Raw genomic sequence first — 18,127 nt, 5'->3', positions numbered from 1 at the left:
TTTATTTTTCTAACTTTTTGAGGCTGGAGCTTAAAATCACTAATTTTAGACTTTTCTTTTTCTCTAAAATAAACACCTGAAACCATAACTTTTCCTTTGAGCACTCTCACTGATCCTATCTTTATTTAAAATATTGATAGTTTGTCTACCATGAATTTTTTGGCATAATTTTGATTTTAAAAAATATTGCTTCAAAGTATTGTCTTCACTACTTAGTTTGTTAGCGCCCCTGACATTTTGCACTTGAGGCAAATGTCTCATTATCTCACCTCACCCCATTCTATCTTATCACAAGAACCAGTGGTCAGCCACTGACCTGAGTGAGCGAGGGCCTGGGAACAGTCCGTGGCAAGGCCTGGCTCTGGAGACACAGCTGATCCATTGTGGGATGTTATCCAGAGGCTTGGTAAGCTCAGTCACTCGCTCAGGAAAGCCTTCTGAGAGGTGGGTGCTATGCATCACAGGGAGTCCATAAAATGCCCAGGAGTTTATCAGGGACCCATAGGCGTGGTCAAGAAAGCCCATCATACAAGGTAGCCTGCAGAGCCAGCGGGAGTTGGCCAGGGACTTCTCAGACAGAGGGAGAAGCATAACAAAGGCCCGGAGGCTGGAAAGAGGAGGCAAAGTTCAGGGAATTGCTAATAGTTCAGGCTGTTTGAAGATAGAACACAAAGGCAAGGGATGACAAGGGAGAAGGTATTCAGGAGCCAGCTCGAGAGGAGCCATTCACCCCATGTTAGGACATGTGTATGAAGAATCAGCTTTGGAATAAGGGAGTAGAATGATTAGATTTTAGTTATGATTTTAGGATGACCACTCTGTGTACAGTGGGGTGGATGGGTTGGAAGGGAGAAAGGTTAGAGGCAGTGTAGCCAGTTTAAAACTTAAAAAAAAAACAAACAAACAAACAAAAAAAACACAACAACAACAAAAACCGATGAGAGATGATGATGATGCATGGAGTGCAGTCATCCTCCACAGTCAGCTCCCAGCATTTCTGCACTAGCCCTGGTCAAAACACAGCAACAACAAAAACCAATGAGAGATGATGATGGCTGGGTGATGGGAGCAGTAGTTTGAATGGAAGAGAAGAAACAGGCTTGAGAGCCATTTCAGGGGTGATGTGGACAGGGTGATGGCTTAGACACTGGTGGTGAGGAAGTGGGGGAAGACCAGGTGGGTCTCCGGTTCCCAGCGTTAGAGGAGGAGATGGTTTGGGGAGGAAGACATTGTATAAGAGCATTGCTCCTGGAACAACGTGGTGCTACCTGATGCAACAAAATGGTGTAAGTGAGAGGACCCAGCAGGCATACGTCAGCTTGTGGACCGGTGACGGCTGCAGAGACACCTTGAAGAAGCCTGCCGTAGTTGAAGGGAGGGTCCCTCCCAACCTTTATAGTAGGAGACACAAGTGCCAAAAAAAGACAGACACAGAATTATGAAATGCATCTAACAGTCAAGTACTTTCAAGTGTTGGGAAATCAGCAAGCTCTTCAGCACTTGGGAGGTGAAGCTCAGTACATGATTAACTTGCCTCTGACCATTTGGAAACCAGGGTTACAATGTCTTCCTGTGTACAAACCAGTGGAGACAATTTCCAAGGGAGAAAACTCTTGTTCTCTGCCCTGAGAACCAGGAATCCTCTAAGGAGTGCCTAAGCATGTCCACTGGCCCAGCATCTGTGCAGCTATGATCAAACCAGGAAGGGCATCTGCTGGAGGCTGACTTTGCGTGCCCTTCTGCAGGACTGGGAAGTCCATGGCAATGACCATAACTGAGGGGGAGTCCTTATCTCTTCCAAGGGCTAGAACTACGAAGTGCAGACAAGCCATAATGACATGGATAGGGAAGCATAGTGTTATCAGCTATTGTGTCCCCTCAAGAAGATATGTGGAATTTCTAACTCCCAGCAGCTTAGAATGCGACCTTATTGGAAAATAGGGATTTACAAAGGTAATAAAGCCCGGCTGGCGTGGCTCAGTGGTTGAGCGTCGACCTACCAACTAGGAGGTCATGGTTCGATTCCCAGTCAAGGCACATTCCTGGGTTGCAGGCTCAATCCCCAGTAGGGGGCATGCAGGAGGCAATCTATCAATGATTCCCTCTCATCAGTGATGTTTCTCTCTCCCTCTCCTTTCCTCTCCGAAATCAGTAGAAATATATTAAAAATAAACAAAACAAAAAAAACCCCAAAGGTAATTAGATTAAAGTGGGTCCATGAAGTGGTCCCTAATCAATATGACTGGTGTCCTTATATAAAAGGGGAATTTGGACATGGACCAGACATTGAGGAGATGATGTGAAGAGGCAGAGAGAAGCCTTGAGAAGACAGAGGCAGAGAGTAGAATTATGCTGCTAAGTCAAGGAATGTCTGGGGCCACCAGAATCTGGAAGAAACCGGAACGGTCCTCTCCTACAGGTTTCAGAGGGACCGTGGCCCTGTCAACACCTGGTTTCAGACTTCACACCTGCAGAACTGTGAGATAATGAGTGTCTGGTCTTCTAATCACCCAGTTTGTGGTCATTTGTCATGGCAGTACTAGGAAAAGATACAAATCACGTGACTCCTTCAGGAATCGGCTTTTATCTGCTTAGCACAGTGAATGTTGCCAAATCAATATTAATGTGGAGACCACACACTCTAAGGGTGTGGCTTGGTGATCAGGTAATTGTTAACGAGCCTAGTTTGGTTGAGTAGATATTAAATAAATAAGGAACCACTCTACCCGACAGTGAAACACACACCTATGGCTGTGGGGGTGTGCATGCCTCCTGGCCTCCACCCGTAGCCTTGGGGAGCACTGACTGGTGCCCAAACTGTGGCTTCCCACTCAGGGGAAGTGAAGACACTGGATCTTCACCGAGTGTGCCTTGCCCTGGTCCTGCTCTCCTGGAACCGCCAGTGAGGAAGCCTAGTGTTTTACCCAGTTCCATTCCCGTCTTGGCCAGCGTCCTTGTGCTCCGGTTCCAGCCTTAGGTTTTGTCTGGCTTCTCCTCTTCGCTGACCCCTCCCAAGAGCAGGTCCTGCCTCTGACGTGGGTCCTGGGTCTGGGTCCGGCTTCTGAACTGTACTCCCTTGGCCTCACCCTTTGCTGTGCTTTCTGATGCCCTTCAGCCCACAGGCCCTCCCTTTGCCCATCTGCCCCTGAAATGAACAGGTTTGCAGAGCCTCAGACCCATCCTCAGAACCCCCCTCCACAGTCAGCTCCCAGGGACTCCCTTGCCCTACGCTTGGAGCTTTGCTTGGTGTCTGGGTCCTGCTCTAGCCCTGGTCATTGTCACAGCATGACTGAGTGTGCGGGCCCCACTCTCAGGCCCAGCAGGCCCCTGATGCTTAGTATAGGATTCCAGCGAGCTCTGCTGATCCGTAGTATTTGCTCATCTCTGCAAAGCTCTCTCTGTCTCTCAGCTCGATCAGCCAAGACCTTAAAATGGTGACCTATCTTGGAGTCCACTGCAGAGCCCAGTATAAATCCTTGCAAATCAGGTTCCTGAGCTCGGCCAAACATCCAGCTGGAAACTCCCCACTCCATCCTCTCCAGCAAAATCCCTACAACTTGCACTGCCGCGCTTTAGCATCCATTCAGCTTCCGTGAGTCAGGTGTGTGGCCACACAGCAACTCAGCTGGGTTTCAACTTCTCTTGATAAAAACACTTGAGGGCCAAGCAAAGGCTTATTTGCTCCAAGAACATCAAGTACCAACCGCCTCTCAGCTCCTTTGGGTACCCTGTGTGGTGGCCCACCCGGGAGGCAGGAGAGAGCTCGGGGAAGAAGAAAGGCTGTCACTCTGGTAAGTCCTGGGTTCTACGCCTGACTCTGTCACTTGCTAGCTATGTCACTTTGGACAAATTGCTTAACTTCTTGGAGCCTCAGTTTTATCATCTATAAAATGGGCATCCTAACAATGCCCACCTGTTTTAAGGAGATAGGATGCAATTATGGACGAAAAAAGGTTCTATGGAAAGTAGCCTCATAGAGCCACCTGGTCCTAAATTCCTAACTGAACAGGTCATGGAGAATAGTCACACACCAATCGTAGAACTTTGTAGAAAAAGGCTTATCTTTGCCTTAAGCAAGCCCTGTCCATTGTTTCTGTGCATCTAGGTTAGCACACATTTGAAATAAGCATAACCACCCTCAAGAGAGCACATAGTCCTGTTAACTATCCTGTAATCCCATTCCCACTTGCTTTTCCCACCCTCCTGTAATCTTTCTTACATCCCCTCCTTCACTTCAAGTGCACAAAAGCAGCTGAAAACTGACTTTATGGAGCCTTTGAGATCTTGCTTCCCAGCAATGTTGTCAGTTTGGCTCAAATAAACTCTTATAAAAATTCTCCACAGGATTGGATATTTCTTACATTGACACAATCATAACGAACTAGAGGCCCAGTGCACGAATTCGGGCACAAGTGGGGTCCCTTGGCCTGGCCTGCAGGATTGGGCTGAAACCAGATCTCCTACATCCCCCGAGGGGCCCTGGATTTTGAGAGGGTGTAGGCCAGGCCAAGGGACCCCACTGGTGCACGATCGGGGCCGGGGAGAGATGTGGGAGGTTGGCCAACCAGGGAGGGATCGAAAGAGTGCTCCAGGGCGTGTCCAGCCCATCTTGCTCAGTCCTGATTGGCTAACTGTCTGCCCCCTGGTGGTCAGTGCACATCATAGCAAGTGGTTGAGTGGCCTTAGCATATCATTAGTATATTATGCTTTGATTGGTTGAACGGCCCATCAGTCGACCATACACTTAGCATATTAGGCTTTTATTATATAGGATGTAAGGAACCTTGAACCAAACTAAGTACATTTACTTGGTCACCACGACCTTTTTCTGAGATTTCTTAATCCTGTCTGCTCCATGTCTATTCTTTGGCCAACTGTTTGACCTTACAAGCCTCCAGCAGGCCTGTGGCTCTTTTTAAAAAATATATTTTTATTGATTTCAGAAGGTAGACATGATATGAAGCACTCAGCTTCATATTCCATGGGCCCAGCTCCTGAATAACGGACCCCTGGCAGCTCGCTAGGCCTTCAGATAACCCTTCCATCCCCAGCCTCATGCTTTCCCTGGGTGATCCATTCTGCCTCACTGGGGCCCTGGTCTTGACCCGTCTCACACAGAATTCAGCTGTACAATGAGAGTCCCGTGTTGTAAGTTCTAGGTATAGAACACTCGGCCAGAAGGGAAAGACCTAGCTCACTGCACTGGCTCGCCGGGTCACTCTGGGTGAAACACTGAACCTCGGTGAGCATTCGGGTCTTCTCCTGTAAAGTGTAATAGTTGGATGTGTCCTACCTCCTTCATTAGGTCTAAAATGGACTATTAAATATTAGAAGTTGTGTGAGGCATTCAGAATGCGTATTGTTTGCTCTCTGTAAATCCAAGGAGTGACCAGAAGTCATGAAATGTGTGTGTGTGTGTGTGTGTGTGTGTGTGTGTGTGTGTGTGGCTTGTATGAGCAGAGGAGGTAACACACTTCACAGGTGGCATGTCAGGCAGATTCGTGATGGGGTGGGGCAAGGGGAAGCACACATTGTTCTGTGTGGATGTGAGGCAGTGAGTCTTGTTTTAGCAGATGTGGCTGATCTTTATGCACATGTACACAGTGCACAGGGAGGTGGACTGTTGAGAGCAGGAGTGTCTCACAAACTCAACAGAGGCAGACCAAGAATGATAGAGAGAGTGTCCTCGGGACTGGAAAACACATTTGGGACATTCAAATATACCACGTGCTGAGCAGTATCATGGAAGTGTTACATTCAAATAAAGGGGTAGAAAACTTGAAAAATATTCAGTTTTTTAGGAAGAATAGGGACTTCTGCATGAAAACGTACCCATTAAGCTTGTTCGTTTGACATTTTTGAAGACAGGCGAACAAAGGCAAGGACTTCTGAGAAGAGGGCTATGGCTGCCAGGATGCCGTGTTCCCAGCCCAGAACCCAGTGCTGCTGTGACAATTCCCATAGTCACGGCCCCAAGGCCATGGTGTGGTGAAGGCAAAGTTGTCTTATGTCTGGGACATGGAGAGCTCAGTTCTCAGCCAAAGCCACTCGGTAAGGCAAGCGGATGCTTGAGGTAAGAGTAGAAAATAACATGTGTCTGAGAAATGCCGTGCAGATTAGGATGAATAAAGCATGTCCTGTCGTCGCTACATCCCAGGTCACTGTGCACTTTCTGGAAAGCATTGTGGTGGGTTTTCCCCCCAAACAGCATCTGCAAAGTTGACTTCCTGCTCTATGACCAGCCTTTCTTATTGCCAGCTGCCACATTCTCACTCAAAGATCAGTCTTGCCACCACTGAGAATGGTGCAGCCAATGAGCCAAGGTTCCAAAGAGCAGGTTCCCAAAGAGACACTGGAAGCTTGGGGCTGTGACAGCCACATGTCTGTGTGTGCTCCTGTGGCAGCCACGTGTCTGTGTGTGCTCCTGTGGCAGCCACGTGTCTGTGTGTGCTCCTGTGGCAGCCACGTGTCTGTGTGTGCTCCTGTGGCAGCCACGTGTCTGCGTGTGCTACTGTGGCAGCCACGTGTCTGTGTGTGCTCCTGTGACAGCCACGTGTCTGTGTGTGCTCCTGTGGCAGCCACGTGTCTGTGTGTGCTCCTGTGGCAGCCACGTGTCTGCGTGTGCTTCCCCAGGCAAGTGCTCCCGGGACGTCGGTGGTCCCGGGTGCTTGTCTCTGCCATGTGGATTTAAATGACTGTGTTGCTTTACAATGGCACCCACATGGTGTCTTAAGGCTTATGTAATTATGTTTTCTTTCTTTTAATCCATCAAAGTAAACGAGCTATGGAATGTAAGGGACTTTGGTAGGCAGTGAGGTGCTGAAAGGTTGCTGTTAAATAATGACTTGATCTTTAATCGTTGGCTAGAATGAAATGATCAATAGAGCATCAAGGCCAAAATTTTTTATAAAAAGAGGGGCGAGGCAGGGATTTCAGTTCTTTTCTTTGACGAGAAAGGAAGCAAAATGCAGTCCTTTAGGCACTGATGGAAACTAACATTGTAAGTTCTTAGGATGGAGCCATCCCCAAATGACTGTCGTGACGACCATTGGAAACAGCTATTTTGAATGCGTTTACCTCTGAGCTCTCTCAGGAAATACTGGCTTCGTCTCCACAGGGCACCACAATAGCACCATCACCACTCCGACGAAATAAACAGAGACTCGAGACTATGGAGTTGGCTTTACTACATTTGTATTTCCTATTGTTTCACAGATTAGAGTGATTCCACATATTAGAGAAGAAAGGTGATGGAGAGCATATGAAAATAAGAAATGGCTTAACAAATAGAGGTATGGATTTGTAGACCACGAGAGTACATCATTAAAGCTGATACGGGCTGCTTGGGCTCAGCGGTGACAGCGTGTACATATCAGTCAGTGTGAGATTTCCAACATGCACCCAAAGCAGCTCAACCGTGAGAAACATGGGTCACTGTTCTGCTACAGGCAAGTCCAAGTTTAAGACCAGTTTTAAATCAGAGGAAAGCAAGGACACTCGCGTGCCACGGTATAGCGATCAGACAGAGCGATATATGGCAGGAGACCGAGGCCCAATCCAGACTCTGGTGAGAGAACACCGCCTGGCTTTGCCAGGAGTGGGACTGTTTGCTTGCAAAATCTGTGTGTGACTTGGGATTTTAATCTTCATAACAGTCCCTTGAATTCCATTAAGTGGTATTTTGGAGTGGGTCCTTTTGGAATCGAGCAGTCTGTTTACCAAAGCGTTCTTTTTTGTAACTTACAATTCCATGACACCCTACAGAAATAATTCTTCAAAAATAGATCCAAGTTGGCTGTTACCCTGCCTTCCTCTCCTGGCTGCTATTTTACACTCTGGCGGCGCACAAACACAGCTTCCTCTTGTGATCTGGAAGTTTGTTTTTGTAAAAAGTCCCTGGTACAGTCATACTTCCTGCAGTGATTTGTTTTAATACGACATCCTTACTCTTAAGGTTTGATTGCAGATGAAAAATGTAGTTAAATCTCAGTGAATGAAAAACAAAAGCATTTCTTTGAACTCCTCTCCAAACACCTTCTTGGAAGCTCTTTACTTTTTAAACAATATGAAGGACATTTGCAATAGCGACAATAGTAGTTATAATAAGCCAAAGAGATCACATTTCTTAGCTCAGAGTCAACAACTTCTGACTTTTTTTTTTTTTTTGGAAATAGGTACTCTATAATCAATTGTAGTAGCTCCATTGGAGTCTAATTTTGAGGGGGTTCTACCCTTAACTTGAGTATTTTTGGATTTCTTAAGGGAGTGGGAAGGCTTGATACTAGATAAGCTTTGACCTCAGATAAAGATCAGTGAAGCACTACATCATGAAATGAGAGATGCTAAGCAAGAACCTTGGTGATGGACTTTCAGGCTGCCTCCTTCATCTTTGGCTTTGCCCATCCACTGCTGGTCAGGACCACAAAAGCCGTGGCCTGATTCTCCAACAGAGGGTTGGGAATGAGGGCTCTGGCATGCCATGTGGAGGGCGGCTCTGAGCCCAACACTAGAGGCTTCCCCTTGATGGACGGGCTTAAACAGCATCCTGCTCTATGCTGCACAGACTGTATCAAAGGCCCCCAATGATTGGTTGAAATTTATTTTATTAATTGAGCAAACCAAGAAAAAAATATTTTGGAATACCCCCTTTCTCTACTACCAGTTGTATGAAACCCATAGCTTCTAAAGCAGTGGTTCTTAACCTTTTTAATGCCGAGATCCATTAATACAGTTCCTCGTGTTGTGGTGACCCCCAACCATAAAATTATTTTTGTTGCTATTTCATAACTGTAATTTTGCTACTGTTATGAATCATAATGTAAATATCTGTGTTTTCCAATGGTCTTAGCTCAACAGCAGCAGTTGCGACCCACAGGTTGAGAACTGCTAGCAGGGTCACCTAAGACCATCGGAAAACACAGATATCTACATTATGATTCATAACAGTAGCAAAATTATAGTTATGAAGTAGCAACAAAAATAATTTTATGGTTGGGGGTCACCACAACACGAGGAACTGTATTAAAGGATCTCAGCATTAGGAAGGTTGAGAACCTCTGTAAGGAAGGGACATTCGTTTTTTGCTTTTCTAGAGAAGGGCATAGTTTGGGATTCTGTGAATACTTTCTGTAAGGTTGAAGCTTTTTCTTCATCTTCTATGTTTATACACCAGCTTTTTCTTCGTCTTCTGTAAGCTTTTTCTTTGTCTTCTATGTTTATACACCAGCAACATAGCAATTGAAAAAAAATTTTTTCAAGATCTAAGACAACCTGCCAATAAATTACAAAATTGCATAGGCAGTTAGCAAATAAATATACAAGACATCCAGTTACATGTGAAGGTTTATTTTCTAACTGCCTATGCAATTTTGTAATTTATTCATAAAAATGAAGATAGGACATTTAGAAGATCTCAATAAAGTCCATCCAGAATGCAGTACAGGAGACATGTCTTGCATACACAGCAAGTCTGGCATTCCTAATTCTGGGATTATAGTCAGAGTTATATGGCATTTACATACATATATGACATCTTTGGCTTCTCTAAGCATGTATCAAAAATTATGTCCTGCCCAGCTGGCGTGGCTCAATGGTTGAGCATTGACCTATGAACAAAAAGATCATGGTTCGATTCCCAGTCAGGGCACATGCCCAGGTTGTGGGCTCAATCCCTAGTGTGGGGCATGCAGGAGGCAGCTGATCAATGATTCTCTCTTATCATTGATGTTTCTATCTCTCCGTCCCTTTAATTTCCCCTCTGAAATCAATAAAAATATATTTTTTAAAATGACGTCCTTATCTTACACAATCAATTCTTGTAATTTTATTAGGAATTGCCCTTCACTTCTAATCGAGAGATTTTTCTTTGTCTTCTATGTTTATACACCAGCAACATAGCAATTGAAAAAAAAATTTTCTGTCCCCAATTTTTGGGCATCATCCATAAACATCCAAGGATTATGATTTCGGATTGATTACTTTGAACCCACAGGATTATCTGACTTGATGGAATGGACAGCCAGGATGGAACAGCCAACCGCCACATATCAAGCTTAGGGGACACCAAGTCCCCCAGGAGACGGACAGAGGATGAGAACAAGGGAAAGGGCTAAAGCCTTATTTCTGCCTCGTGTTTTGTTGTCAGTCAGCATTTAGTGGAAAAACTTTGGTGGGGGGGGAATTGGACTTAATCCGTCAGTGTTTCTGAAAGACTGGGGAAATTGGTCCTCCTGGGAAGGCCGAGAATATAATGACAGTCAGTCGTAATGTAAGATGAGTGGCCAAGCTTTGCCTGCAAAGAAGTTCTTGTCCGCTGGGAGAAGGGCTTACGTGAGAGCTGTTCGGTCAGCCCCTAGCTTTCCATTTTTACACTTTTCTCACTGCCTTCCTTACTGGAAAGGCGAAGATTTTGTTTTAGATTCTTTAAAAAAAAATCAGAACAACATAACAACAAGAAAAAGTTTACTGACAAATACCAATGCCTCAAGAAGTTAACTCTTTTATTCTTTAAAATCTCAATTAGGTTCTCACATATCATTTCATTGCGCATTCGAACTGTGCAGACTCTCGGCTCTGCTCCCTTCAGGCTCAGAACCAACACCCACCACTCACTGCAGAACCCAGGCCCGAGGTTTGGTTGATTGGCAGGTCATTCTGATTAAAGATAAACTGAAACTCACAAAGGGCAAAATGTGCACAGTTGATCCATTAGAAGTGAAATGTCAAGCTTTGGACCTTCAAGTGTATGTCTTCCCAGGGGATGAACATTAATTGTGCCTTGGACCTACCCATGGGCAAATGTGGGAAGTCAGGTGTACACTAGAGAGCTTGGAAACCAAGACTGTGAATGTTGATGCCTCTCGTTAAAGAGTCCCATCCCACGGAGCTATGATGAGATAACCTGGATTCAAAACTAGTAGTTATTTCAAAGAAAAGCCGAGATTGAGACACTGGAAGTCTCCCTTATGTCACGTGATCAAATGTCTGACCCTTAGACCATGGTGACAAGACAGAGAATGAAGGCCAAGGGTGAGATGATCTTTACCGAGCTACCAGTGCAAAGGCCCTGTGCCTTCTTAGCCTTTCTTTTCTATTTTCTTCTTCCTCCAGGTGATAGAAGAGGACTGAGGATCTAAGCAAGGGCGAAGGAATCATACTGTAATAGAAGAGTCACATGTCTCTACACCTTACTTTACATTTCAGTGATAGTGAAATCACAGTGAATTAAAAATTGAAAATTGAATTCAATGGGTTGTTTAAATGCATCTAAATATCTGGTCCACTCACTGATGGCATCTCCCCCCGTTGAACCAGCTATTTCAATTTCTGGTCTCCTCTCTGAGCTGTAACATCCCCATGAGTGGGGAAGGGGACCCCTGGGTGCCTCCACCCCCATCCCAATGGCGGCCCACTGTGAGGGCCAAGGAGTGAAACTTTGCTATGTTTCTGGGACCACTGGCTGCTGGGTACCATTAAGTGTAACACATCTTATTTCTGAAATAAGACATGGCTTTGTGGCTTCTCTGATGGAACACGGCATTTTTTAAAGGTCTCACTGAGAAGGCCTGGTGCATTAGAAATCCTTCAAAATGCAAAAGCCTTTTTGGGTCAAAAACACTCCATTAGTTTGACTTCTTCTTAGTTGGGGGGGTCAAGCGTGAATCTATTTCAGTCAGAAGACTGTTCACATAGAATCAGTTTGCCATCAGAATCCTTTCTTTGTTAGCATTAGTGTCAACATTAGTGTTTTGTAGAAAGTAATAATAAATATTACTGGAAAATGCTAAGTTTCAAACCAGCCACGACTTTAGAGTTATGTATGAAAAACTATTGCTGTAATATCACTTATTGACTTCCACGAGTATTGGCTTTTAAGACACTGCATATTTTTTTTGCGTGTAGTGCGAAAGATCAGATGATCAAGTCTTCCAAATTTGGCTGAAGTAGATTGCCAAGTGAACATAAAAGAGATTTTTTTCTATCTTGTGCTACATCATTGTACCATATACAATATAAGCAGGTAAGATTCCTAACCTTGGTCACATTCCAAGTGACACTGATGGCAATACTGTGAGAAGAATTTACTTGTGCGACGGAAGATCTGTAAACATGCCCCTGGCATTATTCTTCTGCCAATTATACCACAACATACAATAAAAAAGCACACATCACAACGAACAGGGGTCATATCTAAGTACACGTAATTTTTTCAAGATCTAAGACAACCTGCCACAAAGTTATCAACAGAAACAGAAGAAAACTTCCTGAATAATAAGACAAAACCTCTTGTGCATTGAGATTGTTCTTTGAACCTTTACGATTTTACCCCCATTATTCTGGCCCCGCATTAGATGGGCTGCTCCAGGTCAGTGGCGTTAGCCACATTTTCTGTTAAAGGACATTTGAAATCCGGTGACATCAAGAGACGACCACACTTGCTGTGGTCCACATCACCCTTTCACCGACAGTCTGAATCCCAGCCACTCTCCCCATTTCCTCCGAGTCCCAATGTTCCCCATCTTAGAGAACAAAATTTTAATTCCAAATGTCTTTCATTGATAATTTCCAACATCATGCTTCAAGAGCTAGGGTGTACGTCCCTGTGTGTGTGTGTGTCGTGTACATGTGTGTGCCTGTGTCTGTGTTGTTTGCATGCCTGTGCCTATGTATGCATGTGTGTATACATATGTGGCACCTACACACTTATAGTCACAGTTTTCTTGAGGGAATATGCAAATCCATCTGTTTCGAATGAAGTGAGAATTCACCTTTCGCACATTTAGCCAATCGTAGCCCATCTTTTCTCTACTCCAAAGAAATGCAGGGTGCCTGGTCCCCAAATTCTGCCAAAGGCAAATGTTACCTCTGTAACACTGAGTTGCACAAGCTTTGTTTAAATACTGAGGACATTCTTGACATGTTATCAAATGATCAAATTTTGTTCATGCTTCAAGGAGTGGTCTGTGTATGAATTATTCATCCTCAGCCACTCTCCTTCCTCGTGGCTCCATCTGACCTGCTAGATTTCAACATCTGAGCAAACACCTGACCATGGCACAGCTTCATTGTCCTGTGGTTCTAACCATCATCGACAACCAGGTACTAAGCATGAATGAGACGACCGTTACTTGCAAGAGTTTTATTTTGCTCTTGGAATGTCAGTGGCACTTCCTCTGTGGACAAGGTATTTTCATAGATCAGGAAAGAAGTGGTTGAAAGGAAGCTTGGTGCACAATGATGAACCGAAGAAGGCCAGATCTGGAGGCCACATGGACAGGGGACCCTCACTGTCCCGCGGCTCCCAAGGTTACTCTAAATGCACTGCCCAGAGAGGAGCTTTGCAAACTCCTGTGTGCGTGAGTCCCGTGGGGGCCTGCTGACCATACAGACTCTGGTCTCTAAGTGGGGCAGGGCCTTGGCCTCTATGTGGCTAATAAGTTCTCAAGGGGCCTGGGAGCCACGTGTTGAATAGGAAGGGGCTAGTACATTCCAGCAAACATTAGTGCGGACAACAGCCTAGTTCCATCTGTACATGTTCTCACAACTGGTAATTCCTGATTGACCAATTTCACGCTGCACAATTAAACCCACTGGGAAAAGGCAGAAATGGAATTATTATATTTTGTGAGTACAGACTCCCCCTGCTCCATTTGCTGTATTAACAGATAGCCTCCAGAACATAAACCATTTTCTCTGCTTGAAAAGAGTTTAAACAATGACGTGAGTGAACACTGAACCACATTTCAAGGCCATATTGCCTTTGCTATGGGATTGCATAAATACCTTATATTACAGCTGATAACCTTATAGAGAAATGCCTTCCCTTCGCTCTCAGCATGCTGGATGTCTGTCCATCCTGCAGGACGTTTGCAATCGCCCTATACCAGGTCCTGCGAAATACAAAAATTTGAACTTTGGGAGTTTGCTTCAGACAAAGCATCTAAACAAGGAACCCTCTCGAAGGTGGAGATGCTTGTTGCGCCACCCGATCAAAGGAGAAGATGGATTTTGCACGTCTGTGCAGTGTCTTTAGAATGCATCCACACATTTTTGTTCAAAGGAGCTCAGATGTGGAAATGGCCGCAGAGTGAACCGAGGCCAGGGCGCCGCCATCAGACATTGCTCTGCTGTAACAGGAGAGTCCGCAGTTCTCTCTCCCGCTGGTCCTCCTGCCTGTACTTCTCCTCCAGTTTCTGCTTCTCGGAATCCGCGCAGTAAAACGTGCAGTCGGGGCTCTTCCGGATCTGCTCGAACTGACTGAAGTCAGCCACGTACTTGCCGTTCTTGGAGAGAGAAACCACAGGCACGAACTCAAAGCCCCAGTAGATCTCCTCCGGGATGTAGGACGTGCGGCTCTGGCAGACGGCGCTGGTGGACTCCACGGTGGCATTGAGGAGCACGACGAGCTCAAAGTCCTTCTCCTTCAGGTTTTGGGGTGTGAGATCTCTCAGGGGGCTGGTCTCATCCAGCACGTGGTAGAAGGTCAAGGGCAAAATGAGGAAGGGGCTCTCGGAAGAGGAGTCCACGTGGAACTTGACGGAGGCCTGGTTGAGGAGGATGCGCTCGCCCTCCTTGGTGACGTGGGTCTGCAGGAGCTTGCCGGAGAGCTGGCACTGGATCAGGAGGCTCTTGCGCATGTTGGCCACCTGGATCACCAGGCACAGCTTCCCGTTCTGCTTGGTGATGACCGCGCAGTGGCTGAACTTGATGGTCTCCGCCCGCTTCTTGGGTCTGGCGATTTTGGCCAGGAAGGTGCCCGTGATGAAGATCTCGATCAAGGTGGTGATGACCAGCTGGGCGACCAGCAGGAAGATGGCATGAGGGCACTCCTCCGTGATGGAGCGGACGCCGTAGCCGATGGTGGTCTGGGACTCCAGGGAGAAGAGAAACGCCCCCGTGAGCGAGTCCACCTTCATGATGCAGGGGGTGTGGTTAGAAATGGGCTCACCAGGTTCTAGGTCCCCGTGAATGAACGCGATGGCGTAGTAGATCACCCCGAAAAGGAACCAGGTCATGACGAACGTGGCCGCGAACAGGGTGAGTTTGTATCTCCACTTCATGTCGATCACGGTGGTCCACAGGTCTTGAAGGTAGAGTAAGTAGATGCCATCCACCTTGTCGATTCTCACATTGCTGTGCCCGCTCTTGGACATGACGCGGGGCCTGTCCGAGTGCTTCACCAGAGGCGCGCGGGACATGCTGAGGTGCACGGGGTCCATTGTCAGCCTCTTGGGACCACCTAAGGAAGGGACAAAGAGAGACGTTTTATCACTGTCACAGGTGGCAGAATGCCCAGCAGCTGGAACCAGGATAAACATGTGACCTGAGTATGAAAGCATGTGGATGGACAGAAGAAAGGAGACTTCTGCAGGCAAGACTAACCCACTTGGACTTGAGGAAGGCAGTAGGGCGAGGTGAGGAGCAAGGCCCTGGAGACAAGCAAACCTGGGTTCAATGCGGACTCTCCCAGTTATCCGCTGGGTGAGCCGGGACAAGCTACTAACCTCTCTGGACCTCAGCTCTCTGATCTGTAACATGAGAATAAAGCCTAGTCTTTAGGGTTTTGTGATGGTTAAATGAGATAGTGCTATAAAGGGCCAAAACCAAGCCCCCATTCACCCCTTCCACCCGCCCACCCCCACCGTTTAAAATGCGATGCTAATCTTCCCTTTGCGATACCATACTCACATGCATCTACCCCACAGAGTGTTAGGAATGCTTATGTATATCCAGCTACCATAGATTTCCAACTGTAGAGAATTTAAAAAGAAGTTGGCTAAGCATAGGGTCAGTATAGATAGAACTAAAATTCACCATCCATAGATAGTTCTTGATAAGCGATGGAGAATACAAATACAAATTTTTAAAACTTGTAATGAAAATATTTAAAACTTACCCTTTTGCATGGTATTCCCTATAATAGCCATTTATCTCCAACCCCCCTCCCTGGCCGCCCAATCTAATGAATACTTTAGAATCCCCGACCTCTCCTAATCTTGATTACATCAGAAAAGACTAAGTTGTCACCAACACAAAACAAACACGTAGTGAATAATTAAGCTTGACGAATAGCTTAATCGATATGCTGGTTAATCTTAGAAGTGCTATCAATATCCCCTATCAGGTATGGCATTTCGGTATGGCACGCACATGCTGCCTTCCTTCTTTAGAACTAAGCAGAACCAGCGCGGGGATGTACTTTAAAGAGTTAAAGCACAAGTGAACACACACAGGCATGGAACAGTGGGGCCAGCAGACCTACCAGGAAGAAAGCTGGGCTCCCACGCTGGCTGCTGGTTCACAGACAGGGACACGCCGGGTGTGAGGCCACCCAGCCTCTTATAGTACCTGCCCGGGGACTGAGCTGAGTCACCCCTACATTCCTTGAAAAGATAATGGGACTGATTAGGGGGAACTCTACCTGGTTGGCATGTTTATTTTTCCCACCCCAAATGGCATTTAAAAAAAATTTTTTTAAACTCCCCGTGATAAAAAGGAACTGGTATGCAGCGGCCTGTGATTCATGCAGTAATCTTGGTTCAGAGCAGCAGGACCTCGATAGGAGGTTTGAGAGTCATCCTCAGCAAATCCCGCCAAGGAAAGTGAAACTGGATCCATCCCAGGCTGACACGTGGAGGTACAGGGACTGCAGGCCCTTCAGTGTTCCTGCTCCTTTAGCGAGAGCGTGCCATTTACTGAAGGTCCCCTGGAATGATCTGGCTTTCTTCTTGGAAAAGGAAAGTCATTTTCTCTTTTCATCTCCATTGCAAAGAAGGGCCATGAGCTATTCCGAATTTATTTTACCCACTGAAGCCTATTCCACTTATTTGGGGATCCATTTAAAAGAAACGCCTGGGTCAGTGGGGACCCCCAGCCTCACGTCTCCGTGGCCACGGGGAACGGGACCAGGGGGGGCGTTCGGAAGCAAGGCCACGCTGGCGTGCCCAAGGGCACAGTCAAGCTCAGAACTCCCGCTTTCCAGAGACAAGTAGCTGCATGCACTTAAAAAACAGCCTGCGGGAAAGAGCCTGCCATTCCAGCCGCTGCAGATTGGAGTGTGAGTGAAACACGGGGTCCTGGGCACAAGCAGCTACTGGAAAACTTGGCCCTGGGTGTGTGAGGGCCGTGCCATGGAGCTCCTGCCTTAACCTCTCCCACAGGGGCAGCGGGCCAGCCAGGAAGAGCTGCATCCGCTTCCTCCGCCCCGTTCCTGCAGGCCTGGTGTCAGCGTTAACGACCCCAGCAGCGCCTCCTAGCGGAGCCCCTGCGCGTGGCCGGGGCAGGAAGACCTGCAGCCTCTGGGTCTTGGGGTTAGCATCTCTCCGTGAAAAAGAGCAGTTGGGGGCCAGCACTCAAGGGGAGACACCTTCGGCCTCCCCGTCTGCACCCCGTGCCCCCAGCGCTGCTTGCTGCCTGGTCACTTACTCAGCAGGTCAGAAGCCGTCTTCTTCAAGGCGGGCGCACCGTCCTGGCTCCCCTTCGCCCACCTGGCTACCATGGGGTGCTGCTCCTGCCTGGAAGAGAGAGGGACACGTGGGGTTCACAGGTGTTTACAAAGAAACTGGCCCAGTGAAACAGACCCTCAGCAACCCCCCTCCCCCCACCCCAAGGGCTGGGGCCTAGCATTCATCTCCAACCCCTGGCAGTCTGGCAAGGTGCCAGGTACAGGCTCAGGAGTGTTTCAGGATTAAATTGCAGCCCCAAGCCCAGCCCTCGGGAGGGAATTCTCACCCTCCGGAGGGAGTTCCACCGTGAAGCCCCCTGGAAAGAGGGTGAACTGGCCCCCATTGAGGCCCAATGTTCACTGGCCCGGGCAGCAGGCAGGAAGGGGAAGTGCGGAGGAAGTAAACACTGCGGGCTGAAGGGAAGAGTCTAGAATATTTTTACCGCCTGTGGAAACGCATTATTGTTGTTGAGTCACAGACCATCAGAGTTGAAAGGATTGTCAGTACCTAGTCATCTGACACCCATTTCGCAAGCGAGGTGGCTGAGACCTGGGCGGTGGGACACACCCGCCTTCCTCACGCAGACGGTTCACGGCAGGAAGAACGAGGCCAGCGTTCCTAAGCCTCGGCCGCCAGCGTTGAATGTGATCGCTTTCAAACCTACAGGTTCTGTTACCTCCTCC

General features: G+C 47.1%; 1 protein-coding gene across 3 annotated transcripts; it reads right to left on the bottom strand.

Annotated features, from left to right (window-relative positions):
* Positions 1-10,478: 10,478 nt before the first annotated feature.
* On the bottom strand, positions 10,479-17,866 carry KCNJ15 (potassium inwardly rectifying channel subfamily J member 15). Of its 3 annotated transcripts, XM_028151903.2 has the most exons (3): positions 17,731-17,866; positions 17,425-17,513; positions 10,479-15,238 (listed from the first exon to the last, which is right to left on the bottom strand). In XM_028151903.2, exons 2-3 carry the CDS (start codon positions 17,495-17,497, stop codon positions 14,112-14,114), a joined length of 1,200 nt encoding a protein of 399 aa, XP_028007704.1. In that variant the 5' UTR covers positions 17,498-17,513; positions 17,731-17,866; the 3' UTR covers positions 10,479-14,111. The 3 variants fall into 3 exon arrangements, with proteins under 3 accessions (XP_028007704.1, XP_028007705.1, XP_054566671.1); XM_028151904.2 differs by lacking the exons at positions 17,425-17,513; positions 17,731-17,866 and adding an exon at positions 16,262-16,310; XM_054710696.1 differs by lacking the exons at positions 17,425-17,513; positions 17,731-17,866 and adding an exon at positions 15,688-15,748.
* Between the last annotated feature and the right edge of the window lie 261 nt (positions 17,867-18,127).

The sequence above is a fragment of the Eptesicus fuscus genome, chromosome 3 (genome assembly GCF_027574615.1).
Source record: "Eptesicus fuscus isolate TK198812 chromosome 3, DD_ASM_mEF_20220401, whole genome shotgun sequence".
NCBI classification, from domain to species: Eukaryota; Metazoa; Chordata; class Mammalia; order Chiroptera; family Vespertilionidae; genus Eptesicus; species Eptesicus fuscus.
This window is presented reverse-complemented; position numbering and strand designations above follow the sequence as displayed.

Bases quoted from the DNA above. Each gene is read 5' to 3' on its own strand.
- KCNJ15 (XM_028151903.2), bottom strand. From the start codon at position 17,497: ATGGTAGCCAGGTGGGCGAAGGGGAGCCAGGACGGTGCGCCCGCCTTG. The intron at 15,239-17,424 runs GTAAGTGACCAG...TCCCTTCCTTAG, and splicing joins GACGGCTTCTGACCTGCTGA to GTGGTCCCAAGAGGCTGACA.